Consider the following 27,058-nt stretch of genomic DNA (forward strand, 5'->3'; position numbering starts at 1 on the left):
AGTTAAAATGAAGCGGAGAAATATTTATTTTGGTTAGTGACAAGATGATGTCACTATCAGAAATAAGTACAGATTAGAGAACACACTTCTCTTTGATATAATTTGAAAGATTTTATGTTTACTTATATACACACTGTGTTACAGTCTGATCTTTAAGGTTATTAAAACTGCAGGTTGAGAGATCAGCGTGGGCTTTGCCTCCCTGTGGCTTTTTGTGCATTAGCACGCGTTTCTGTGTTTGAGATGAATATATTAAACCCTCCCTCTCCCTGTCACCCCACAGTGTAAGTACAGGAGTAAACGCTGAATGGAGAAAGCTTTCCAGGGGCTTCTTTGCATACATATATATGGTTTTGTACGTATCTTCGTCGTGTATACCTTTTCAAGGATGGCCTTGGAGATCCAGTATTAATTTAATACTACATGAAGCACATATTAGGTTACCAAGTGTTTATGTACTGAGATTAATATCTATAAATTTAATGACATATTTGTTTCTTGAAAGTAATTGTTTAGTTATCCCTATGCTCTACTTGGGGAAAAAGTCAATCATTTTCTGGTTTACCTTCTTGCTGAAATAATTAATTGTCTGAGTAGTTCATAAAGGAGAAGTAAACATTTTTACATTATAAATATACTTACAGTCATTCTATTTTCTGTTGTTAAAAGGAAACTGAGGACTTAATTCTAATTAATATAGATAATGGAAATATTACACATTCACAAATGGCTGAACAGGAACCTGAAATTCCAGATGTTCCAGCACAAGCAGCAGAAACTTTCATAAAAAGGTGAAGAAATATTGAAGTTGTGTTTATCTTAGTGCGTAAATCATACTTGACCTTATTTCCAAGTGTTTTATTTTGTATTAATTATTGTCTTGTATTATTTTGTTAATATAAAATCGCTGTATTTGATAAGGGCAAATTTAAATTTTCAGTTAATTAATAATCAGGTAACTTTAAGCATTCGTAATCATAACCATAGTATTTTGCAACACCTGGAATGCTTGTTTCTTTTTTGATTACTGATACTGATTATTGCTGAACTGTACTGTTCTTTACACAGAAGACTGAGTGCACTGTGATTTACATGTGCTCGTAGGACTTCCAGGAATCTTGTTATCTTGTCAACACTTGCAAATCAATCTTGCACTTTCTCTAGCTGAAAGATGCATGAGGCCTACGTGACTTTTTCTTTAAAAGGTATGAAAAAAATCCTTGGTGTTAGGATGTAACTTGGTAATTTTCCTCTCTGTGTAGAGTGGAGAGTCTCCAGCTCCATTATGATCTAGAGCTGTGCCATCTCCGAGCCAGCACAGATCTCGGTGAACTCCAAATGCGTAGAAGGGCTTGGCAACAGAAACTGAACACAGAAGTTCAGCAAATGACTTTGCAGTTAGTTGTTAATATTTTCAGGTGAGTGAATTTATGATTTTTTATTATAAGAGCATGTGATGCTGGCTAAGACACTTCCCCTGTCACTGAAAATACTCTTATTTTGTCTTACTTTATAGATATTTTGTAAATCTCAAGTTTTGTGAGGGAATACAAGAAGGAGGTCCTGCTAGCCTGTTGGAATATCAATAATTAATGTGTTTGGATACATTGCTAGGACATCTTAGATAAAACTGTTCTAATTTTGAACTTGTAGATCTTTTGTATGAAGTTTCCAGGAAGAGAAGCGCAGTCCTCACATTTCATAATTAGGAAAAGCTTAAGGCCCAGCAGGGCTATTAATTTGTAACTGGACACAGTCTTGAGCACTCTTGTTGGAGGAAAATGAATTCAAATGGGACGGGGTAGAAGAGCTGAAAGCAAGGTTGGGAGTTCAGAACGCCTGGGGGTGTTTTGGCTGACTGTACAAATGCTGAGAATGGATGAGATGTCTGAATATTGCAACCACGTGAGAGTGATGGAGGGAGAGGAGCCGTTTCAGCTCAAGGACACGGCGTTGGCACAAGAAGTGCCGGGTATGGGGTGTGGTTGGGACTGACATTTTAATAATGATACGGAGTAGGTTTTGTTTGGTTTTTTTTTTCTCTAGAAAAAAGTCCAGCTACGCTAATTTTCCTTGTCCTTAATCTAATCTAATGTGTTGATAGCCACAGCTGCTTCATCAGGGTACTGTTTGTAAATCCTGCTGTTATTTGCTTGTATTTTGGGAGGGACTGGAAGTGTGGTAGGTGATTTGTACAAAAAAAAAGTGCAGCAAATGGATGACTGGTTTGCAGATGCTTCATTTACTTTACATAGATACTAACATACTCAACCATAAAAATAAAGCTACCTACCTGGTATTTCTAAAGAATCTGGTTATGTGGACGGAGGTCTGCAAATAGTTTTGCAGATATCCATCCTCAGCTGTTTCTTGCTGCCTCTTGCTGGAGATGGTGCTCACTTTGGATCAGCTCACATGAATGCTCCCTAACACCTTCAGTGAGAAGGTGCTGGGTTAAATTATATAGTCCAAAGACCAGGTTACCAGTTAACCTGCTTGCTTTTGTTGGATCAGCTTAGGGAGTGTTCATACCAGTGGCTGGGCCCTCCTGGGAGGCAGTAGCTGCTGGGTATGGAGGACAGAACAGACTTTACAGCGGGCTATGGAAAATGAAATACACCTGACGTGCTGCCACGGTGGGATTTGGTGGATTTCAGTGTTTGGCAACGCTGTGTTCCAGAGAAAGATGAGGAGAAATGCATTTTGGTGCTGACAGCTTGAACTCTTTAACACACTAAATGCTTGGCTACAAAAAAAAATGAACAGATGCTTAGAACAGAGATAATATATTTTGCAAAGGGGTTGATTCTTTTTCTTGCTTTCTTTCTCCTTTCCTTCAAACTTTCTTTCTTTGTTCTTTTTTTTCAGCCTTGTTTCTTCTGTCTTCTAATGCTATATCTACCAGCGTCCGGGAGTGAAGGAAAGTAAATTTCTGATGCAGTTGCTACTGTCTTCAGTGAAGCACTGTAGTATTTTTGTGTGCATGACCGTTCCGTGTTTAAAGCAAAAAAGTGCTAAATTGTATAGAATTATAGAGAACTATGTGCTTTTACTAACCATCTTTTTTCTGAACCCATATGGCTCGATAAACTGTTAATGTCATACACAGCAAAGTATAGACCAGTCAGTTCTCTGCACAGGTATGAGGTTCCTCTTTTGTGCTTACGTTCAAATTTTAGCTCACCAACTTATTTTCTTCATTCATGAGTTTTCCTGGGAATTTCTTGTTCCTCAGTGCCCAGCATGAGCAGTTGAAATAAGAGATAATAATGAAAGAGCCCTGTTTTTAGCCACTTGCACATATCTAGTGTAAATAACTGACCATTTCTTACTCACAGACTTCAGCTTAGAGAACAGCTTTTTTTTTTTTTCTGGAAAACTCTCACTTTCTGCTGCTGAAACAATTTTTTCTGGCTCACCTTTAGGGCATGGAGTCACTATTGATGTCTGGTTTTCCAGGGGTGGTATAGGGCCTCTGCTGCCTCCTGTGACTGTGCGTATACTAAAACATGCATCGGTTCTTATCTCACTTTCTCTTTTATTTCAATAGTTCTGTCTCTTTAGTTTAACATAATTTCCAGTTATTGCTGGCTTTATGAGCAGAGGTTGAGAGTGCAGCAAAAAAATATGTAATCTATAAATGAATTTGCTGATTTAAACGGCAGTGGCAGCAGGTAGCCTGTCTTACTTCTTATGAGAGTTTGGCTTCTTTTTCTATGATTCAGTAACTCAGACTTGTTCATTAAAACTGAATTTGCCTTCTGATGCTGCGGCATATTTTTCTTTTTGCCTTCTGGTACTGCAGCGTATTTCTAGTAGTACCAATGTGCTGCTGCTACAGCAAAAGTGCAACTTGCTTACAAATCTCCAAGCATATTTACTTTTTTTAAAAATTATTTTTATCTCCAGGGAGGTAAAAGACCATCTAAATTATGAACATAGAGTGTTTAACAGTGAAGAATTTCTGAAAACAAGGGCACTCGGAGACCAGCCATTTTACAAAAAGGTAAATGTAGTGTTAAATATGTTGTGATTCTCTGTTATTAATCTATATTTTAGAATTAATGCCAAAAATTAATAGAATGGTCACTGTTTGGTCTATGTGGTATTGTTGAACCACCAACTCCAACAGAATGTTTTGGGCAACCTGCTCTAGTGGAAGGTGTCCCTGTCCACGGCAGGGGGGTTGGAACTAGGTGGTCTTTGAGGTCCCTTCCAACCCAAACCATTCTGTGCTGCTGTGATTGTATGAAATTTATTTTATTTACTATAAACAGATAAAATAGTAGACAGCATTTTGGGGAGCAAGATACTATGTAAATCCAAAACAAATCAAATATAATTCATCGTGAGTGGAATTAACCTATGGCAGATGGTCAGTAAAGCTACATCTACACTGTATTTTACGCACAGGCACCTGTCCAAACTGTTTGGACTGAAGCCCGTATGTAGACATGAGTTTTCAGCAAGCCTGTGAGCACAGCAGAAGGGAGCTGAAATGACACAAATCGAAGTACCTGCTTTATCTGCAGCCTGAGCAACGGGGCATGGAGTTGACAATGCCTGCTTGGCTCCAGTCCATGAGCCTGTTTTCTTAGCCCTTCTGCTGACCCGGTTGATTATATATTTATCTGGTCTGAAACCCTGTAGGAGTGTGGAGTTTTTCTGTACAAGCCCTGAGTCCCTCTTGCACCCGCCCTGATCAGCTTGATCTTTCCCTTAGCTTAAGCTTAGAATTGTAGAATCATAGAATGGTTAGGATTGGAAGGGACCTTCAAAGGTCATCTAGTCCAACCCCACTGCAAGGAGCAGGGACATCTCCAACCACATCAGGTTGCTCAGAGCCCCGTCCAACCTGGCCTTGAATGTTTCCAGGGATGGGGCATCCACCACCTCTCTGGGCAACCTGGGCCAGTGTTCCACCACCCTCGGGGTAAAAAATTTTTTTCTAATATCTAATCTAAATTTACCTCCCTCTAGTTTAAAACCATTACCCTTAGTCCTATCACAACAGGCCCTGCTGAAGACTTTCTCCCCATCTTTCCTGTAGGCCTCCTTGAGGTACTGGAAGACCGCTATAAGGTCTCCCCAGAGACTCCTCTTCTCCAGGCTGAGCAGCCCCGACTCTCTACCTATGCTCATAAGAGAGGTGCTCCAGCCCTGTGATCATCTTCGTGGCCTCCTCTGGACCCTCTCCAACTGGTCCATGTCCTTCTTATGTTGGGGACTCCAGAGCTGGATGCAGTCCTCCAGTTGGATGCAGTACTCCAGCTTGATCTACTGAAGCTCCAAAATGACTTAGTTTTCACCCAATGTGTACAGTGAGCTGGGTTTTTGTGAAGGATGCAGGTCTGTTGTCCTCTGGAGCACAGACAGTACTGGTGCATGAGTCCGTCTTTTAGGTAATGGCTTTGTCTATCCTAAGGAAATGGGATTAGTTTATTTTCCTCATTCAAAGCAGAGTGTCTTTGTCACCAGGCTGTAGGATTTAGAGCAGTTCTCCATGCCTTTGGTGTAGGACTATCACCGACCATCAAAAACTGGAGATCCTTTGGGTGAGAAGGAAGCAGAAGGGAAGGGGGAACAGAAGGAAAGGAGCAGGGAGAGAACGAGACTAAAGAGTATGCAGGTTCCTGCGAGAGTATCTTGCAGTGTTAGCGTACTTTGCCCAGAAGTGGGAAGGTTGAGAGATTCATCCTTGCAATTGAGACTGTTATTTTTACATTAAACTGTTGGCACCTGATTAAATTAATATTTGCCTTCAAAGAAGGCACTCTTAAAACAAAGAAAAAGGAAACATTAAAAAGGACTTATTAATGCCTCATCAGGAGAGCAATTAATCGAAAATGTTCTGACCAGGTTTTCAAACAAATAGAAATAATTAAACTATTTTCAGTAGCAGTTGCTAATGCTATAAATGAAATAGTGGCAATTTTACGAATTGAAATTTAAAAATAATTTAAAATTCCAATGTGCACATTTAAGGAGAGCTTTAAGCAGGTGATTCAGTTAAATACTAAGTAATGTAGTGGCAGGTTTGCTTTCAAATAAATCTTAGAAGATAACACAATATGGAGTAGTTACTAGTGGTATCTAGAATTATATTAAGAGAACTCCAAAAGCCATTATAAACCGTTCCCAGTTCCTGCAGCTTGTCACCTCCCGTACACGTAATTGCCAACAAAATATGCCATCTACCGGAGAAATATTGAAAAGCAGAAATCTTAATGCTTTTGTAGATGCTGTTTTACGCAATACGTTGCGAATGGATTGATAAGAAGCATCTTGAATAAGAATGACCTATTTGTTGGTGAAATGTTTTACTACTTTCCTAGGTTTCCTATGAATTTTTCTCATTTACTTTTTAAAAAAATCCTAGAAATACACAGATGTCTGATCAGTGAGTTTTTGTGGGTTTGTTTTTTTTTGTTTTGGTTTTTTGGTGGCTTTTCAAACAATATTAAAAGCCCCGTGCTGGAACTAACATTTATATAGTACACACGTTCTACTGCCTCAAATCCTTCCTTTCATCCTGTTTTAATTTGCAATGATGGAGATGGTAGCTTTTAACTTCTTTAATTCACACTTGGCATTTTTAATGGTATCCTCTATCCTAAAAGTGGCCCTTTGACCTTTTACAAATTATTTCTGGATGACCCCACAATAATTACCTGAGAAAAGAACAATTTTAGGGGTTACCAGGCAAAAAGATGACTCCCTTGTCTTTTCCGTTTGATGATATAGTGTTAATTTAGAGTGCCACAAACTTCTTATTCCCAACCATAGACAATGTATCGGCACCTAGTTATAAGCATAAAATACACAGTTAAACTTGTAGCTAAGACTCTGTTTTGCTCCGTATTTCTCTTTTCTGTTTGGTTTCATCTTTTGGAGGGCAAAAGATGAAACCACTCAGCAACTGTCATGAAAGTGCAGAAGGTGAATGGAAACTGAGTTAGTTTTCTGTTGAAGCTTTCGAGTAGTTTTGGTTTTGTGATTGCTAAATTGGAAGTTCTCATCTTTGCATATGTAAAGGTAATAAAAAATGAGCAAAACATGCTAATAAAATGTAATTTGTCAGTGATTCACAGTTAACCATTTTGCGTCTCGCAGGTTTTAGAGACCTACATGTTTCACTCGTTCCTTAAAGCTCGTCTGAACAGAAAGATGGATGCTTTCGCTCGACTTGAGTTGAGCACCCAGTCTGAAGAGGACAGGTAAAGTTTTCTCACTCCTTATTCTGATTGTGAATCTTCTGTCAATACCGATGATAAAAGTCTTTTGGACTCTATTGGTATGAGATCAGGTCGTCGATGAACAAGATTATGACTAATTGCCAAGCCATTTTATTAAGATTGCTGTAAAAGAGTGATATGAACTTGTCCAGCTGTAGCTGTTGAAATTGTAAATTGGTACTATAAGTGTAATTTAATACCATTATACAAAAAAATAATACCAAGTAGTAATTAAGTGTGTATACATACTGAATTTTAAAACTAGTTATATGGGGTTTTTGTATTTTTCTCAGATTAAACTTGATGTTTCATACCCCGAGAAGACTGACTATGGAGAAAATGGCTTCTAAACGGTTTAATCAACAGCACATGATCAGCAGGCGTATGGTAATCAGTATGCCTAACCTGCAAGATATCAAGCTGCCAGAGGGCCCTACTAGAAATTCCTCGCTTCGAAGAATAGAAACAGGCGTCGGTAAGGGAAGAACACGTTGAACAAATACAGTGTCCTGTCTGTTGTCTTTGTGGGTGACATCACTGGATAACTTTCACAGAAGCAGTGTCAGATGCTGGAAGGAAGTAGTGAGCTGGGTCATTTTGTTGCTCTTGATTCTTTTTGATGTTTGTAGTATGGCTGGTTGTGAAGATACTTGCGCTTTTACTCACTGCTTACTCTAATCCATGTACTTTTTTTGTTTGTTTGTTTTGTTTTCAGCTGTAAAAATGCCCTCCAAATCAGTCAGTACCTTCAAAATCCCAGAAATTCACTTTCCTCTGATGTTCCAGTGTGTTCATTCCTACTACACAGACTTCTTCAACCATCTCAGTAAAGCTATAAATACCTTACCGCCTGATAACTCAGCTTTGCTGGCAAGGTACTTCTACCTCCGGGGACTTATTAGCTTGATGCAAGGGAAGCTACTAAATGCACTTTCTGACTTTCAGAACCTAGATAAAACAGACTTAAGAATTTTCCCCACTGATCTTGTAAGAAAAATAGTGGAAACCATGCCTCCTTCTGAGCGTTCTCAAGCAGACCGCAAACCTGAGCTGAAGAAGCTGATAAGTCGAGTGATGGAAAAACAACGAGAAGTGATGAAAATAGACGACCACGTGAAAAACTTTGAATTGCCAAAAACACATATGCAACTGGATGATTTTGTGAAGCGAATTCAGGAATCCGGGATTGTCAAAGATATAGACACTATACATCGGTTATTTGATGCCCTAACAGTAGGTGAGTGTAAGATACAATTTTAGCAACCATCTACGTTGGAGCAATGACATTTTACGAACCAAAATAAATTTTTTAACTCCATTTTTTTTTCTTTTTAATTATTATTCAACATTTTCTGGGCCTCTAAAAAGTCACAATATGTGAGCTTTATGAACAGTTTTATTTAATTAGGGTAATTATGGAGAACAGATTTAATGTGTACAAGAATGTCTATATTTACATCCACGATGAAGACGAGGAATCTACTAACGTTTGGGCACACAATTTACAATTTTTCACGTTGTGTAAGTGAGGTAGTTTTGTCATCTGACGATGTGCAGTTCTGCTTTGCCTTAGATTATGAGTAAAGCGAGTATGAGACTGTCCTGCTTGCTAATGGATGTGTTGTAAGACCACTAGGTAACACGGCAGGGTGGCAGTTTCTTAAAAATAAACTAAAAAAATCCAGAATTCAAGTACCTACAGTTAAATTCCTCTTGGCTGGTCATCATAGCAAAAGGAGAGGTTATGTTTATATTTGAGAGAACTTCTCTTCTGAATGACATCTGAATCTTGTGGTTGATTTCTAAAAATATAGTTTAAGAGTGCTTTTATAAAACACTATTCAGTTATCTTTCTTTGCTAGTTACCCTGGTAACATATTTTTGTGGCCACAAAGGATTAAACATTTGTCAAAACAGCAAGACTGTAGCAAGATTTTCTGAAGCCAGAGGTGGCATACATTGTGAAATAATTTGTGTTTGTTTGAGATTCTGCTGTACAAACACTTGAATTCTTAGAATAATTAATTACTTAGAATGCCTGTTGCAACTGTCACAACTTTAGCTTCTATCCCAGGTTGGTAAGTATGTGATATAGCAGCATTCAGTAGAATAAAGAACTGGAAAGTCATAATGAAAAGTTTTCAGTTCAGGAGGGAAGTACAAATCCTTTCCCATTGACTGACTAGATTTTTGATGTGAACTTAAAAAAACCAAGATTAGTACAGTGTTTGCTCCCTCCCTCCATACAGTAAGGTGGAAGGGAGGATGCCAGATGCATGAGACTTATGGGCTAATTACAGAGGGAATTTTCTACCTCAGGAGAAGAATTTTGTCTTTTAACTCTTCTTCAGGCCTATTTTTTCTAGTTTTTGCACCTCACTTACCCATTATGTTATTAGGGACATAATTTAAAAATTAGTATCTTTTAAAGCTATCTTTCTGTGCAAATCTGTAAAATCTTTTCTCACAGTGAATAAATTTTAAAATGTTTTTAGGACATCAGAAACAAATTGATCCTGAAACATTCAGAGATTTCTACAACTACTGGAAAGAAACTGAAGCAGAAGCTCAAGAGGTGAATCTGCCACCAACAGTAATAGAGCATCTAGATAAAAATGAATGTGTCTACAAGTTATCTTGCTCAGTTAAAACTAACTATGGTGTAGGAAAAATAGCTCTGACCCAAAAGCGTTTGTTCCTTTTGACTGAAGGAGGACGGCCTGGCTACATCCAGATTGCTGCTTTCAGGGATATAGAGGTGAGCGTCAAGAATCTTCTTGTTCTCTTGCATGCCTAAGGATATAAGCCATGTTCTGTCTGCTGAGAGATCTGTGTCTCCACTTAAAGTGTCAGTAAGGAGTGTAGGAGACACCTCTAAAGTCAGTAATTTATGAGTGATTGATTAGGTAAAATTCTGAGTCTTTCGATCAAGAGTTTCAGGGCTGATGTAGTATGGTTTGCTAGGTGCTGGGGTGACAGAGTAAAAATCTAGAGATCATAACCTCTCGCAGTACAGAAAGGTGCAAAGCACAGAGCTAGAGGAATTTAATAACCTGAGCATTAAGTGTACTTAATTGACTGATGTCAGCGAGCCAGCTTGTACCCACCGTGTAGCTATGTTGTCTGCAATGTAGACCTTCATAAAATCAGCCCCCAACATAAGAAGGACATGGACCAGTTGAAGAAGGTCCAGAGGAGGCCACAAAGATGATTAGAGGGCTGGAGCACCTCTGCTGTGAGGACAGGCTGAGAGAGTTGGGGCTGTTCAGCCTGGAGAAGAGGAGGCTCCAGGGAGACCTTGTAGCAGCCTTCCAGTACCTAAAGGGGGCTGCAGGAAAGGTGGGGAGAGACTGTCAGCAGGGCCTGGTGTGACAGGACCAGGGGTAATGGTTTTAAACTAGAGGGAGGTAGATTTAGATTAGACATTAGGAAAAATTTTTTACCCTGAGGGTGGTGGAACACTGGCCCAGGTTCCCCAGAGAGGTGGTGGATGCCCCATCCCTGGAAACATTCAAGGCCAGGTTGGCTGAGGCTCTGAGCAACCTGATCTGGTTGGGGATGTCCCTGCTCCTTGCAGGGGGGTTGGACTAGATGGGCTTTGAAGGTCCCTTCCAACCCAAACCATTCCATGATTCTATGATTCATCTCTGCTTAACGGTGTGTATGGATGATTGCAATCGTTACCTGTAGTTGTGAATAAGGCAAGTTACCCTGCAGGATCAGTACTGCACCGTATCCGAAATTGCATAGTTTATTTTCCTTGCTTTCTTTGTTTCCCTACATTTCCAGGATGTTAAGAGCACAACTGTAGCTTTCCTCCTTTTGAGAATACCTACTCTGAGGATTAAAACATTATCTAAAAAAGAAGTCTTTGAAGCTAACCTTAAAACTGAGTGTGATCTCTGGTACCTGATAGTGAAAGAAATGTGGGCTGGAAAGAAAATGGCAGATGACCACAAGGTATAAAGATGGGAATTTCTAACCAATAAGTATGAAGTATGTGCTTTCTATCTCTGTTCTAAAGAATTTGTGCCTCAATCTTAGAATTTCTAGGTTTCAGCAGACAGTAGCTAAGTAATAAACTTTTATTTTTGCCATTACTTCTAAATATAATACTTCTGGAATAATAAAGAAAAAAGTGATTACATTTAAAATTACAGAATATTTTTTCTCAGCCGCTGGCATGGAACTTTTAATTTAGTCACTAGTTCTGTGAAATAGTTTCTGAAGCATACGGTGTATGAGAGTAGTGATCCTAATTAACAGAAAAATTTCCCCCCTTGCTTCAAAATATAATGTGTAGAAAGAGTTTTGCCGTGCTGGAACCCTGGTGACTATAGATCCTTTCAATGAATAGAGCAAAATATATTCTTCTGCCACAGCAACCTTAAGAGAAAGAGATCATACAAGCAGTGTTTCTGTTTAAACCACATAAACCTTCACAACTGGTGAATTTAATAGTGAAAATGTAGGTTGGCGGGTTTTCAGGAAGGGTTTGAATCATTTTCGCCAAGGTGAAGCGTAATGCGTAGTTCCCTCCTGTGAAGAACAGCCTGAAAATGGATATCCAGCCTGTGCCTGCTGTATATTTTCCATCAGTGCCATTCATATAATTTCATTTTCACATCCTGTATCAAGATTGTGCCATATCTGAAGTATTCTTTCGGACCTAATGCTGGCTCCTGGCTCCCTGCTCCATGACCTTGCTTGGGAGCGGAACGTGCGGTGTGGGAGTGGGGTTTGACCGCAAGTAGCGTGAATGATGCTGCAGGGCAGCGACTGGCTAGTGCTTGTGCTAAGCCTGACGTGCATTGTGATTGCTGAACGTGGAACTTGTAAGAATAATAAGCAACAGATAAACTACAGTAAGACTTTTATCTTTAGGACCCTCAGTATATTCAGCAAGCACTGACAAACGTTCTCCTGATGGATGCTGTGGTTGGTGCCCTGCAGTCCTCCAAAACCATATATGCAGCCTCTAAACTGTCTTATTTCGACAGGATGAAAAATGAAGGTTAGTCACATAGCAATGCTGCAAAGCCTGCTGTTGTTGCATCATCTGTTTCAGCTCTTCCTATTTATATTCCACTTTTCAACCTGATTATCTGTAGAAATAGAAATATATACACTTTCACAGATGTAGTGTATTAAATAGTATTGATAGAAAGCTTAGGGGTTTTTTGGTTTGTTTTTTTTTTTTTTTGCTTCTGTGGATCAGAACCTTAGTTGGTATGTCTGTCTGCATATTGGATGCTGTGTTTTTATTTTGCTTGTTGTATGCATGCTTCTGCCACCAGAATTTGTACAAAAGGTCTTTGGGCCCTACTAGTCAGCTGAGGTTAGAGGGAAAGAAAAGTGAGAAATGTGAATAAACGGTGCAGAATTATTCTTTCATAAGAATTATAGATCTATTTCAGGCTCAAGTGTGCACTTCATGACCTTTTAAAAATATATTTTAGTGCCTATGATGGTCCCCAAAACAACTTCAGAGACATTAAAGCATAAGATCAACCCCTCAGCTGGCGAGACATTTCCACAGGCAGTAGATGTCTTGCTCTATACGCCAGGTAAGGTGATGTATTGCTTGCTTTACGTTAGCCCAGCTTTAATTAGCCTATAAAGCATGTTATCTCGTAACACCTGGTATTATGACTGCCTGATTTCGTTTGCATTCTGACATGCTTTGGTTGTGTGTTGAATACTAAAACAGAAAATCATTAAAAAAGAACAGTAATATTGCATATTAAGATAACTTTCACGTAGCTTTCACAGTCTTAATTTGTCTTCCTGTGTGTATTTGCCTTATAATAGACTTCAATGATGTGTTAATGTGCTGATTTCCCGTTCTTCTGCCTCACTTCTTGAGCAGGGTGGATGAATGATGCTCCATCATTGATCAATAGTCATTGTTTTTTTAAATTTTTTTTTCAGTAGAGTTGTATGGGGGTGTTTGGTTGAACCACAGTGCAGGGCACAGTGTACCACCTCTTGAAATCCCAGCCAGACCTATGTGCCCGTGACAGTGTGTGATCTAATGTACCATTCATCACGTGTAATTTAAGTCCATCCCTGAAGAAAGCATTAGCAATTTCCTTGTGAGCTTTTCTCTGGTATTTGGCACGTTTATATCTGACTAATTCAAAAAGCATTAGAGTGGAAAAAAAGAAAAGTTAAGGACTGCGTGCAATGGGCATGAATTTAGGTAGCAGAGCTTCCTTTGACCTATTGATCCAGAAAGGGGTAGGTAACTCGTAAGCCAACCGCATCCTGGGCTGCATCAAGAGGAGCGTGGCCAGCAGGTCGAGGGAGGTGATTCTCCCCCTCTATCCCCACCTGCAGTACTGCTTCCAGCTCTGGAGCCTCCAGCATAAGAAGGACATGGACCAGTTGGAGAGGGTCCAGAGGAGGCCACGAAGATGATCAGAGGGCTAGAGCACCTCTCCTATGAGGACAGGCTGAAAGAGCTGGCGCTGTTCAGCCTGGAGAAGAGGAGGCTCCAGGGAGACCTTGTAGTGGCCTTTCAGTACCTCAAGGGGGCCTACAGGAAAGATGGGGAGAGACTCTTCAGCAGGGCCTGGTGTGACAGGACCAGGGGTAATGGTTTTAAAATAGAAGGAAGCAGATTCAGACTGGACATAAGGAAAACTTTTTTTCCACTGAGGGTGGTGGAACACTGGCCCAGGTTGCCCAGAGAGGTGGTGGATGCCCCATCCCTGGAAACATTCAAGACCAGGTTGGCTGAGGCTCTGAGCAACCTGATGTGGTTGGAGATGTCCCTGCTTCTTGCAGGGGGTTGGACTAGATGGCCTTGAAAGGTCCCTTCCAACCCAAACCATTCTATGATTCTATGATATGTTCGTTCTGGAAGTTCCCAGTTCTTAACTTCATAACCTTACTAGTCTTCTGATTGGAGTTCGTATGTAATTCCTAGTTGAGGCAAAAGGGGAAAGTTAGTGGAATTCCAAAGTTAAGAAAGCAGGCAGGAGCAACCCTATCTGAGTGGGTGGGTGGTGGTGGGCTCAGTGGTGCTTTTCTTTCTTTGTAGCACGAGATTTCTAAGTGGAGCTCTAACGGAGCGGATAGAACGAGTGGATTTATTAGTTGTGTTTCACAGGGCTTAAAAGCCTTCCTGCAGTCCCAGTTAGCCAAGTACTTAATCATCAATGAAAAATATAATCTCTGCTTTGAATAGCTTTGAGGTGTAAGATTACATCATCAGGTGAGCTCAGTAAATAGATGAGAACCAGCACAAATTCATTGTGAAAGCTGTGCCATTCACTGGCTGGTGATGTGAGTTCCAGAACACAGATGTGTTTTGTTAGAAAGCTGCTACGCGTCTCCAAAAGTGGTTTATTTTATTTTACCTCTCTCATCTTCTCTGCTTCATTTCTAGGGCATCTTGACCCTTCAGAAAAACTTGGCAATGCTCATCCGAAGCTGTGGTGTGCTTTAAATGAGGGGAAGGTGGTGGTCTTTGATGCATCTACCTGGTCTATTCAACAACACTGCTTCAAAATGGGCCGCTCTAAACTGGTAAGACTGCCATACCTATCACAATTGCTGCTTTAGCTTGGTGCCTTTGTTCCGGTAGCCTGTATGACCTTGAATCCCTGTTGTGAGTAGAGTTGTTTGGGCTTCGGTGAGCTTGGAGAAATTGGTATTTTTGAGAAAAAGTGAAAGGAGGGAAAATGGATTCGTAATGAAAGAAACCAACTGGTGAGAAGTGATGGAGTGGATATTGGGAGGGCCTGCTGGCCTAACGGCCTGGGTTCTTGGGGCAGGAAGGCAGGTTTGAAACAGTTGAGGAGAAAGAATAGGAGAATTGATATTAAAAGAAGATGAGAAGGGTAGCCCTTAGAATAGATGAAAAGTCACCTGTGCTGAAGAACTGGAAACTGGGGACAGATGTAAGGAAACCAAGTGGATCACACTGGAAGAGAGATAGCGCTTTAGAAGATGACTCAACCAGCAAGTTCAAGAGAGTTCTTTGTGAAAGACCACCTGAAAAGAGTAACTCTCTCAATGCAAGGGGAAGCTGAACCAGAGCTGCAGACTGAGTGAAAAACACACAGGAAAAGGGATTGGATAGGTGACTTGTGTGAAAGCTGAGAAACATCGCTGTGGATGAGTGTGGGAGAGTCAAAAAGGGAGAGGTAAAGCTGATGGTGAAGAGTTGGTGGAGGGAAGATGGGAATCCAGGAGAAGAGTTGGATACAGACCTGTTCTAAAGAAGAGAAAAAGAAGAGGAGGAAAGTTTGGAACTGGTGGGACTCGGGAGGGAGAGAGATGAAGAGGGAAGGATGTTCCAGAGACAGTAGAGGAGAAAACAGTATTTTCCTAGACATTGCCTCTGACTGAAGTAGGAAACATATTTATATCAGATGGCTAGGACAGCTTCCAATCCAAAAGAAAGAACTAACTAACTTCTGTGGTTTCCCCTGATGCCCTTTGTAACTTTTACTTTGTTTGGACCAGGAAACACAGCTTTCACTCAGTTACCGAGACAGATTATTAATCCTATTTATTGAAGGGATAAACTCAGCAGAGAGATCTGTCCTCCCTTATTATTTGTAGAGCAGAGCAAAGGATGGAATACTGGAGCGCTCAGTCTTGGTCTCTCACTGTAATCACCAGAAATCTGTAGCATCTTAATGTGTAGCACCTTAATCTTTTTCCATGTTACGTGAAAGAGTGATTTTTTCTTCTAGATTCTATTTAATCCTGCTTTTTCTCCCCAGACTTGTATGATCATGGTAGAACAGAGTCAAGTGTGGATCGGCTCTCAAGACTCCATCATTTATATAATCAACACCCACAGTATGTCTTGTAATAAGCAACTAAACGATCATCGTTCCGACGTTACAGACATCATTGTGGAGAAAAAGAATGGAATAGCCAGGTATGTTTAATTACAATGTTTTCTTCTTAAAAACACATCTACGAGCAAATGTGAAGGCTGTCTGTACCACAAGTAACCTTGTGCTCGGGGAAAATGAGCCCATATAATAAATCAGTGACTGATTTTCCTCGATACTAGAAAGAATTTCTTGTTTTATCCTGCTAACATAAGCCTTCATTTACCCTGTTCTTGTTACTTCTGTATGGTAAACTAAGAATTTCTTTTTTAAAGAAAGAGCATTATGTACTTGGGAACAAAGACAGCAAAGGAATTCTTTTTTTTGGATGAGGATGAGAGCAGCTGGAAATTGGCAGCATCCAGCGAAGCATCAATCCAGATGCGGTTTAAAGACCACCTCATTTTTGCGTGGAGCACATCATCGACTAGATGTTTACAGTGTGCTTCTTGTTTTTCCTGCCTGTTTGTAAAAGAAATAATACATTTATTGTTTTCTTCAGGCAGAATGCTTTTGATCTTTTTGGGAGTACTGGGAAGAGTGTTGGCTGGAGGCCGTAACCTGCTGTCTTCCCATGGGAGCGGCAGCTCCCAGGCTAGACCAGACATCAGCCGTAGCTCTGCCAGTGGTGCAGTGGGCGTAACTGGGTTTCAGGGAGAATTTTTTCAGGTGTTGTTGGAACTTTCTGAAAAAGGTTTTCTCATCTGAAGACAACAGATGTTAATGGTTAAAAAAAAAGGGACAGTAGAACTTGTTTTCTCAGGTGCAGTAGCCAAGAAAAACAGGTTTGAGATATTTTTGTCCAAACTTGAGTGATAAAGAGGAAAAATCCAACAGGCAGCGATGTTCAGGAGAATTATAGGGAAAGTTTATGTTATACTTAACTCCTCATGCATGCTGTAATGTGTGCTTCAGTTCACTGAGAGTTCTGAATTAGCTTGCAGTATTTCCAGTGATACTGAGTTTGTAGGGTATAATCTTAAGAAGAAGAAAAAAAATCTGTACTAGAGCACTTTTGTTCCAGTAGGAGACATGAGCAGCTTGAAAGGTGGATGCCTGGCTGCAACCCAGAGCTTAAATGAGCTTTCAGCTGTCTAGGGACAGCTAACTAGAATATAGTGAGGGAGGAAAAAAGTTTAGATTCTTCCCTAGGCGTCTTGGTGGGCACAGGATGGACATGTTCCTGTCCACTCAAGACTCTGATCACCTTGTTTAAAAGAATTGAACCAGTCTAATTGTTCACTATGAAAATAATGATAGTATCTGGCCTTGAAGACTTTTGGACTTCAGTCCATGCTCTCTTGGGAACAGTTACTGTGCTTTACTCTTCCAGTCTCTGAAATGAAGAACATTAGTTTGGCTTACTGTAAAATTGGTTGTTTTGCAAATAAGTCTCTTCTCTGTGCACTCTGTTCTGAATGTGAACGTACACTATACTACTGTTATTATTTTTTTAATCTGTACCAACAGTGAGGCGTACTCAAGCAGTTTAGATGGAACAGTGATCGCTTGGAACATCAGCACTTTGAAAGTTAACCGTGTCTTTCAGCTGCCCTGCCAAAATCTCACGTCTATCAAGCTTCATAATGACCAGCTGTGGTGCTGTAAGTTCATTCCTCAAATAATTACAAAAAAAAAAAAATTACATCTTCACATAATATGCTGTTTTATTAGACAAAACAATACATTAAACTCAAACTCAGCCTTATGTGTACGTGATATTCTTCCCCCATTCTCTGTTTAGTCTGTTTAAGCAGCCTTCTGTAGGTAAGGTCTCCAAAACACTTAATAAATGACTGGCTTGGATCATTCCTGGAGGTATTGCCCTTGCTGCAGGATGTGACTGTATTTGTCTGATCCCCCTGTCTGTAAATCAGAATGGAAAACTGAGAAAGTCCTTTTAAAGTTCAGAGGGGCAATAGCGGTTGCAAATTGTTTGATGTTTCAGCTAGGCTTTATGGTGTTGGGCTGACTTGGTAATCCTCCGACCTGCATTTTGGCCACTTCTAGAAATTTGTCATCCCCTCTGTAGGAGTTTAGAGGAATGAAAGTAAAGCTTTGTGCTAGAGTAAATGATGAACTTGAAGTTGTTTCGTAAATGATGACCAGTTCAAGAATTTTGCACTGATAATCAGTACTACCATACACAAAAGCTTGGATCCAAACATATTTTAACAGAACAGCAGCTAAAGCCTCAGGAAATTCCTGGTCCTGCTGTGGGCAGTAGCGATGCTGCCATTGCTGTGGTGAGCCAGGATTCAGCCCTGTTAACTCTGTAGCACAGACACTCGGTTTCAGTTCTCTGGATTGAAATAATTGTGTACTTGAGAACCGAAGTATGAGATGTCCTCATTTTATGGAGTTTGTTTCTTCTCCTCTCATCATGTTTGGACTCTAAACTAACAGGTGTGTGCACTGCAGAACAGCAACCAGCGTCTGGAGAAAGAACAGATCTAAAAAACAGATACTCTGAAAAGCAGGAAGAAGTACCTCAAAGATTTCCCTGTTGATGGAGAAACAACACAGTTGTTAGATGCATCCATTATATTTTGTCTTTTTTCTCCATGGTTTATAAAGATGGAGGAAGTAGGCACTTCTGTTACTAACTCTTTATCTTTCATATTGAAGGTACTGGAAGTTGCATACTTGTAGTGTCAACTCATGACTTTCGACTACAGATGAAAATTGAGCATCACCTGAAGGATCTGTGTTGCTATTTTCTCTGCTTCCAGCCCTTTCCTGAGGTATTCCATTTAAACTGTTAATAGAGTTCAAAGGAAGCATGACTGCGTAGCGTTACAAGTTGTAATTACTCTTTACAATGTACATCCTGTCAGCAGTGCTCGTGTTAAACATCTCTGATGTTAAACATCTCTTCCTGTGCTTCAGAGAGACGAAGTGTGGGTGTCTTATTCAGGGAGCAGTGACCTGTATATTTGGAACACCAAAGACTTCTCAAGTACTCCTCAAAAGATTCATCTGCAAGATTGCTCTGAGATTACTTGTATGATAAGAGTTAAAAACCAGGTGAGAGACTTTTGGACTGTTTTTGCCTGGTCTGGAATTCTTTACTGAAGTTTTGTTTGTTTGCTGTTCTCATGGGCTGTCACTGGTTGGCTGCCTTACTGGGTATTTGCATACATACTGGTTTGAAATGTTGATTCCTCTTTGAAATCACAGAAGCTAATGACTGCCCAGCACAACTGGCTGTTACAGGGATACATACAAAACGCATGTCAAGCCAAAAGCCTCATCAGTAATTAAATGTATGGTGACTTTTATTAGCCACTGACATTTTCAGGGAACTGTAGAAACAGAAAGTTTAGGTCTCTTGATATTTAATCTCAGGGCTGTGAAGACTAAGCCTTGGAAAAGGTTAATAGACAAACAATAAATGCCAATTAGCCGGCGTATTTTTGGAGATGACCTTCTTCTTGTTTGGTTACCACATTCCTAACTCAAGAGAGACCAAAGGAGCCAATGGCTTCCTACCTTCGCATCTTGTGTTCCTGTCTGTTTGCCTCAGGCTGTGTACCGCTCTTTCTGCATGGTATCAGTAGCTGTGCAAATGGTTGTTGTTGTGATACCATATGGACAGGTTTAGGGTTAATTTGCAAATAAATACTGAATATGTATCTATTGGGAAAGCAACTTTCTGAATCTGTGTTTCAGATTTTCCCTCCTTTCTTCCTCAAAAATGACTTTTTCCATGAAGTGCCTCATGCAATAGGGAAGCTTTCTGTGTATTCAGCCCTGGGTTAGATTTGTGAACTAAAATGGAAAAACCTTTTGAGATATCCTTCCCCAACGTAGAGATGGGTATATTTAACCCTGTTTTAAGAATGTTGGAGGATTCTTTGGAAACCCCAAGGCATTAAGCTCTCTTCTGTTCTACTTAAAAACTTTGTTCCTTTTCTCTTGCACTTATTCCTCACTTATTCCTTATTCTCTTCCACTTATTCCTTCACCTTAACTAACATTGTAGTCCATCATCTCATTGATAGGGATATGATTTAGCTGAGAAGTATTGGTGATGGTTGGACTGGATGATCTTTTAGGTCTTTTCCAATCTTGATAATAATTCTGTGAATTCTGTGATTCTGTGATACAAAAGGAACAACTGGAAGATATCTCTGTTCCTTTGAACGGAGGTGCTCCTCCCTGTGAGGACAGGCTGAGAGAGTTGGGGCTGTTCAGCCTGGAGAAGAGAAGACTTCGGGGAGATGTTATAGCAGCCTTCCAGTACCTCAAGGGGGCCTACAGGAAAAATGGGGAGAGACTGTTCAGTAGGGCCTGTTGTGACAGGACAAGGGGTAATGGTTTCAAAACAGAGGGAGGTAGATTCAGATTAGATATTACGAAAAAAATTTTTACACTGAGGGTGGTGGAGCACTGTCCCAGGTTGCCCAGAGAGGTGGTGGATGCCCCATCCCTGAAAACATTCCAGGCCAGGTTGGACGGGGCTCTGAGCAACCTGATGTGGTTGGAGATGTCCCTGCTCCTTGCAGGGGGGTTGGACTAGATGGCCTTGAAGGTCACTTCCAACCCAAACTGTTCTGATTCTAAGCACAAGAAGACCACAGCTTTTTCTGCTGTGCAGGGAGAGCGAGTGAACCTGGCCTCTGTCTGCAGTCCGTTCCCCTTAAGCTCCCTCACCGTCCGTGATTCTTGTTTAGGGGTACTAAAGTGTGCACCTGTGCCTCAGCCTTTAATTATCTGTTTTTGGACCCAATCTCTTGTTGATCTTGTTTCATTTTGAACTTGCTGGTGCCACAGTTTCCTGTAGCTGCAGCTTCCAGAAGTCCAGTGCCAGCCGCGTACGGGGAAGTACTTTCTTCTAAGTGAAACAGAACTTTTTCTGTTTTTCACACGTGTCTTTTACTTCTCTAATTGTGGTTGGACAGCGGTTCTACATTCTACTTATCTGCACTTCTGTGATTTCTGTAAACCTTAATGTGATCCTTCCTTAGCTACTTTGTCTCCAGCTTAAGGAGTCCTGGATGTTTTCACCTCTGCTGATACGACAGCTTTTCCTTTCTCTTGCTAGTTTTAGTTACTCTTCCCTGGATCTTCTCCGCTCTTGCGGTGCAGAGATCAGAACTGCGCACAGCGCTCAAGATACAGGCATGCTGCGGTTTGTACAGTGGTAAAGCGACACTTTCTGTCTTATTCTCTGCACCGGGTCTGTGGCACCAAAGGCACGTCAAGTTGCTGAGGCGAGAAGCTCCGGTGCCGGCACGATTGGCAGCGGAGCGCTCCGGTGTGGCGCACGCGGGGGTTTTGTGAACGGGGGAAAACCTCAGGGGAGCCAAGAGACCTGCCAGGAGCCTGCAACTCATGTACATATATACAGGAATTTTCCAGTGTTTCCCTTTTCCAGCCTAGCAAGAGAGAACCCTCACTGTATCGATGTGGCACGTAAAACTCCTTGACTGTGTCCTAGACTGAAATGTAAAGAGTGAAAATGATTGTGGTTTTGTGTTTTGGTTTGGTTTTCCTCCAGATGTGGGTTGGCAGCAGTGGAAGATCGCAAGGCAAAAGCAAAGGGAAGATCTACGTGATCAGCGCCGAGAAGAAGACTGTGGAGAAAGAGTTGGTTGGTCACGCTGACACAGTAAAGGCGCTGTGCTCGGCGGAGGACAGATACGTCCTCAGCGGCTCTGGGAAGGAGGAAGGGAAGATTGCCATTTGGAAAGCCGAGTAGTTGAGCCATTCAAAGTCTCCCTGTGCTAGAAAAACGTGGAGACCTCAGGCTGTGTTTGCCCCAGCGTTTTGCATGTAGTTCAACCACCTGCCAGTGTTGTGGGGTTTTTATTTTATTTTATTTATTGAGTTATTTTAGTCCCTGCGTTGTTGCAGAAAGTCAAAACAGACGTGAATCTCTCCTTGCACCTTGTGCTGCTCCTGCACATTTGATAAAGAAACAGAAATGTGAATAGAGGGGTCACCGGCCTGCTGTTGTGAAGGACCGGGGTTTTGGGCCGGGCTGCGTGGTGCAGACGGCGTTGGGAGAGCTGAAGCCGGCTCAGTAGTTTCACTGGAGCTCTTTCTGGGCAGTGCGTGGGAGGTGCCTGAAAAATGGCGTTCCGTCTGCCTTTACGGGTTGTGATAGCTGGAAACGGTCACCGGGAACGCCCAGCTAAGTGCATTTGTTGGATTTATGGAGTTCCTGTAGATGCTGAGTATCTTTCTGAACTAGCTGGGTTTAGCTGGGAAGACTGTCCCTTACCCCTCTTTGTATCTTCATGGTGCTGTGTTATTTAAAATTTAGGCGCAGGCAGGCTCTCCCTCGTAGCACTGAAGGCTCCCTGCTGCTGATACAAGATATGTGGACATTATTAATGACTGTTTTACTTTTCAAATGCATTTTTCCTCTAAAAGCAATGCACAGCACTTGGCATTTGTAACAGTTTGGGAAACCGATTGTTTTTTTTTTTCTGAAGCACTTAATTTATTTAATTACTGTTTATATTACTATGCTTTTGGAAGCAACCTTTCAGTTACTGTGCAAACAAACCTCTGCCTCTTCTCCCTTCGGTCTCCACTGCTGTCATCAGAGGAACTGCTGTTACTTTGTGTAGAATTTGTGTAATTTTTAAGTACTGCAGGGTCCTCAAACTACCCCTGAATTGCTGAAGTGAGCGTCGTCACACCGCAGTCGAGGGGATTGTCTGGAGCAGCGTTCCCTCGTTGCTTCCTGATGTACGTTGGTTTTTTCCATTGGTGGCAATGATCTCCAAGTAAAACAATAAATCTATGCAGAGTTGTTTTGTCTGTATCAATGCTGAGTAAAGTGGAATACAATATTTAAAAAATTGTAAATGGAAGGGACAAAAAAGGGCTGCTACTTTTGTTAATAAATACAAAACAGCGTAGGGCTGACAGAAGTGCAAGCTACTGGAAGTACACGCCGTGAAATATTTGACTCTTTCAGTGTGCTGATGAAAGGTTTTATCATATGATGGTAACTGAGATTTTTACCTTTTTAGTTTTTTATTTTTCAATTTGAGAATATTAAACACTGTATTGATACTCTGACCTCTCTTTGTACCTTGTTCTTTTTCCTGTGTAACTCCATACACGATACAAGAATGATTTTCAGCACTGCCTTGCATCCTCTCTGTGCCCTACGGAGAATAGTTCCGTGGGTTTTCTCTCCATGCATTCTCCTTTCTCAAACCAGCTTCTGCTGGTGATGTGTCCTCCTTTGAGCCCCTCAGCTGTAACTTTCAGGTTCCTTATTTTCCTCCCTGGCAGCTGGCTGAAATGAATTAATTACTGAATTAGAAGACTTCCCTGTACAGAGACCCACAAGTGCTGCTGCTGAAATCTCACTCGCTGCAGAGATGAGCCCAGCTACACCAACCTGCCACCTGCCTGTTGTTGCCTTCATTGATTTTTCATTCCTGCCGGACTTTTTAAACCTGGTTTTGCCTTCTCGACTGGTTTATTCCCATTTAATGAAAATGTCAGATGACAAAACTAGCAAATGTCTATTTTCATGCTTGTAAATTATTTTATTGATAAGACTCCAGACTGATTTATTCAATAGGAATGTAATTTATTGAGTAGATGTCTCCTTTTTAAAAACACTGCTTTCTTTAATACCAGCTGTTGAGCACCAGCACATAGGAGAAGAGTTTAACTGCATCAGACAAAACCATGAGGTACAAAGGTCCTTGAAGAAATCTAAGCCATCCCCCAGAGCAGGAGTAGCAGCAACACCAGTTCCACTGACCTGAGGAGTGCAATGGCGTGTTGGCTTGTCTCTCCTGGTGTGATGAGAAAGCTCAGGTACGTGTTCACTTACAGTTTGAAACTTCTTAGCAGGCCCCGTTGCGATAAGACGAGGGGTAACGGTTTTAAAATAGAGGGAGGTAGATTTAGATTAGACATAAGGAAGAAATTTTTTACCCTGAGGGTGGTGGAACACTGGCCCAGGTTGCCCAGAGAGGTGGTGGATGCCCCATCCCTGGAAACGTTCAAGGCCAGGTTGGACGGGGCTCTGAGCAACCTGGTCTGGAGGAGCAGGAGTTGGACTCGATGACTGTCGTGTGTTTTCTACCTTGAGCTGTTCTGTGACTCTGACTCAAGCCAAGGGATGGCAGTGTTTGCTTCTAGGAATAACCCAGCTGCGGAGACAGGAGCCGCTTGGAAATTCAGGCTGGCTTGTGCTGCCTGTGCTCTCCCCAGCCAGGCCGTGCAGCGCGGTAGGAAACGGCCCCTTCCGCTGCCTTCCAGCCTGCGTTCCTGCGCTGCTGCGGGTTTATTCGTGGGGTGGCTGCCCCCTGCCCCTTTTTGGGGTGCGAAGGGCCTCCCAAGGCGAGGGCGCGTCTGTGGTGTTAGCACCTGGAAGATGGTGCCACCCCACAGGCACATCCCGTTTCCCTGCGCGCTCTGTGCGGGCAGCAGGTGCCACGACCTCCCCTCCAGCCTTGAGGGACGTGGGGACCGTGTGGCCGCACACCTGCCCGGGGTGGGAGAGACTCCATCCTCACTGCAAAGCCTGAGGGGTGCAGGGACCAACCCTGCTGGGGCAGACTGGGGCTGGAAGGGCAACGCTACTGGTTGTTCCGTCTTCGGTTTGGACTGGAAAGCTGGGGCGGCGCTGGGGCAGGCTCCTCTCCGAGCTGTTCCCAGCCCCTCCAAGGCCACCGTCAACCTGAACAATAGCTCAGGGAGCGACGCAGCTCCTCTGGCCTCACCCCTTCCTCCGCACGCTTCGGCCAGCCCAAACCCCACGCCCTGCTCCCACCCCGAGGAGGGACCCGGGGGCTCACAGCGGCCCTCTCCCGGGGCAGGGCGATGAATCACGGCTCCTGAGCTAGCAACGTGCTTTCTTGCTGGGATCACCCTGCAGGAACAGCAGCGCCGGGGAGGTTTCTGCTTCCCACTGCTCTGCCCCACGTCCTGCCACGGTGCTGGAAAGGATGAAGAAGGGGGCCCCATCCTCCCCCTCACTTGGCGCAGGGGATAGGGCTGATACGCGTGTACCCAAGAGGAGATGTACAGAGAAGAGCTCAATGTCACGCCTTGCAAGACCCAGCCCAGGGAGGTTCAGGTTTATTTCTTTGCTGCTTTCACCTCCCTTTGGCCTCTTCACTTTTAATCGTGCCAGGTGAGAACAGGGATGTAGGACGGTCCCTGCCCTTTAATCCCCGCTTCACTTTGGGCTCTGCCAGGTGGCCGGAGTCCCCTGCGGTGAGGACCAATGCCCAGGGCTCTACTGAGCGAAGTGGGGAGAGGAGGGGAAGCCCTTGACCTTGTCATGGTTCAACCCCAGCCAGCAACTCAGCACCACGCAGCTGCTCACTCACTCCCCCATATGTAGCCCCATGCTAGCTACGATGAAGAAAATGAAATCTATCCCAGCCAAAACCAGCACAGCCCTCCTGTGGGTCTTCTGTAGGTATTTGGAGTGGCTCCTTCCCTGGCGAGGCAGGGTCCACGTTCTCCCCATGGTGCTGGTGAAAAAGCAAGTTCTTAGCCCAGGCCAAAAGTCACATTTATTGCGTTTCATGTTTTCACTTCTTCCTTAATCTCAGGTCCAGTGAGAAAAGCGTGCAGCTGAGCTGTGTTTAGTCAAAAATGAGCCAAACACTGCGTGGGCATCGACTTCTCTGAGCTGCTGATACTGATCCTGAAGGATTGCCTTCAGGAGAAGTCACGGATCAATTCCATCACGTGAACTGCTGGAAATCGAAGCAGGACAACGGAGTTGTTCACACTGCCAGTTTAACCCTGCCAGCTGGCATTTGTAATCTGACAGAGAGGCCCCTCCAGCTTTTCCCTCTCTTGTCACCCGCAATGGGTGTGAACTGGTTTCTTTGGAACTGCCTTATGGTTGGTTTCAAACTAAAGCCTGACCCTGTTTCCTCCTGAATTGCTCCCAGGCTCTCCTGTGCAGAGGATCCCGCACCACGGTACGGCAGAGGAGCTGAAAAAGGCCGATATCGTGCAAAGGAGGGCTGAGACCCTGCCTGCTGCCATGCCCCAGAGCCCCCTGCCACCCACTCGAAGGGAAGACCTTGCAGCCCCGGTAGCGCTCTTGGTGACGGCGTGAGATGATGAATTTTTCTGGCTCAGCAGGTGACAGCCCCCACCCCTCGTCTCCTCCTGGGGAGGTGTCAGAGCAACCAGGGCAAGAGCAGAGTCTGCAGCTGGGGACGTACACCCCTCCCAGGCGTCACCAATTTGCTTCATCTGTGCCCTCTCCTTTGTAACACCTGAACCCTGCAAGTGTCAGTTGAGTTCCTCAAGCGTTTACAAATTAAAACACTTTTTTTTTTTTTTGCCAGCTAATAGTTGGTAGTAGCATTTTTAGCCCCATGAGCCCATCACGGAAAGGATGCGTGCTTCTCACGTTCCCTACAAACATAGAATCACAGAATGGTTTGGATTGAAAGGGACCTTCAAAGCCCATCCAGTCCAACCCCCCTGCAAGGAGCAGGGACATCTCCCACCAGATCAGGTTGCTCAGAGCCCCGTCCAACCTGGCCTTGAACGTTTCCAGGGATGGGGCATCCACCACCTCTCTGGGCAACCTGGGCCACTGTTCTACCACCCTCAATGTAAAAAATTCTTTCCTAATATCTGATCTGAATCTACCTCCCTCTATTTTGAAACCATTACCCCTCATCCTATCACAACAGGCCCTACTGAAGAGTTTCTCCCCCTCTTTCCTGTAGCCCCCTTGAGGTACTGGAAGGCCGCTATAAGGTCTCCCCGGAGCCTTCTCTTCTCCAGGCTGAACAGCCCCAACTCTCTCAGCCTGTGCTCACAGGAGAGGTGCTCCAGCCCTCTGATCATCTTTGTGGCCTCCTCTGGACCTTCTCCAACTGGTCCATGTCCTTCTTGTGTTGGGAGCTCCGGAACTGGACACAGTACTGCAGGTGGGGTCTCACCAGAGCAGAGTAGAGGGGGAGAATCACCTCCCTCGACCTGCTGGCCACGCTCCTCTTGATGCAG

General features: G+C 42.8%; 1 protein-coding gene across 3 annotated transcripts in view; it reads left to right on the plus strand.

Moving 5' to 3' along the window:
• The window catches only part of DENND3 (DENN domain containing 3), a 40,381-nt gene extending 17,253 nt beyond the window's left edge, over window positions 1–23,128 (plus strand). For all 3 annotated transcript variants that reach the window (XM_086741321.1, XM_086741323.1, XM_086741322.1), the window contains 16 exons: window positions 670–791; window positions 1,263–1,418; window positions 3,910–4,006; window positions 7,114–7,217; window positions 7,529–7,710; window positions 7,951–8,472; window positions 9,731–9,993; window positions 11,025–11,195; window positions 12,120–12,249; window positions 12,695–12,802; window positions 14,629–14,768; window positions 15,974–16,134; window positions 17,561–17,694; window positions 18,719–18,834; window positions 18,980–19,117; window positions 21,594–23,128. In XM_086741321.1, the coding sequence (XP_086597447.1) occupies window positions 670–791; window positions 1,263–1,418; window positions 3,910–4,006; window positions 7,114–7,217; window positions 7,529–7,710; window positions 7,951–8,472; window positions 9,731–9,993; window positions 11,025–11,195; window positions 12,120–12,249; window positions 12,695–12,802; window positions 14,629–14,768; window positions 15,974–16,134; window positions 17,561–17,694; window positions 18,719–18,834; window positions 18,980–19,117; window positions 21,594–21,794 (2,745 nt within the window). In that variant the 3' untranslated portion in view covers window positions 21,795–23,128. The remainder of the gene's footprint in view (window positions 1–669; window positions 792–1,262; window positions 1,419–3,909; window positions 4,007–7,113; window positions 7,218–7,528; window positions 7,711–7,950; window positions 8,473–9,730; window positions 9,994–11,024; window positions 11,196–12,119; window positions 12,250–12,694; window positions 12,803–14,628; window positions 14,769–15,973; window positions 16,135–17,560; window positions 17,695–18,718; window positions 18,835–18,979; window positions 19,118–21,593) is intronic.
• Window positions 23,129–27,058: the final 3,930 nt, after the last annotated feature.

The sequence above is a fragment of the Chlamydotis macqueenii genome, chromosome 2, assembly GCF_036417535.1.
Source record: "Chlamydotis macqueenii isolate bChlMac1 chromosome 2, bChlMac1.mat, whole genome shotgun sequence".
Taxonomy (NCBI): Eukaryota; Metazoa; Chordata; class Aves; order Otidiformes; family Otididae; genus Chlamydotis; species Chlamydotis macqueenii.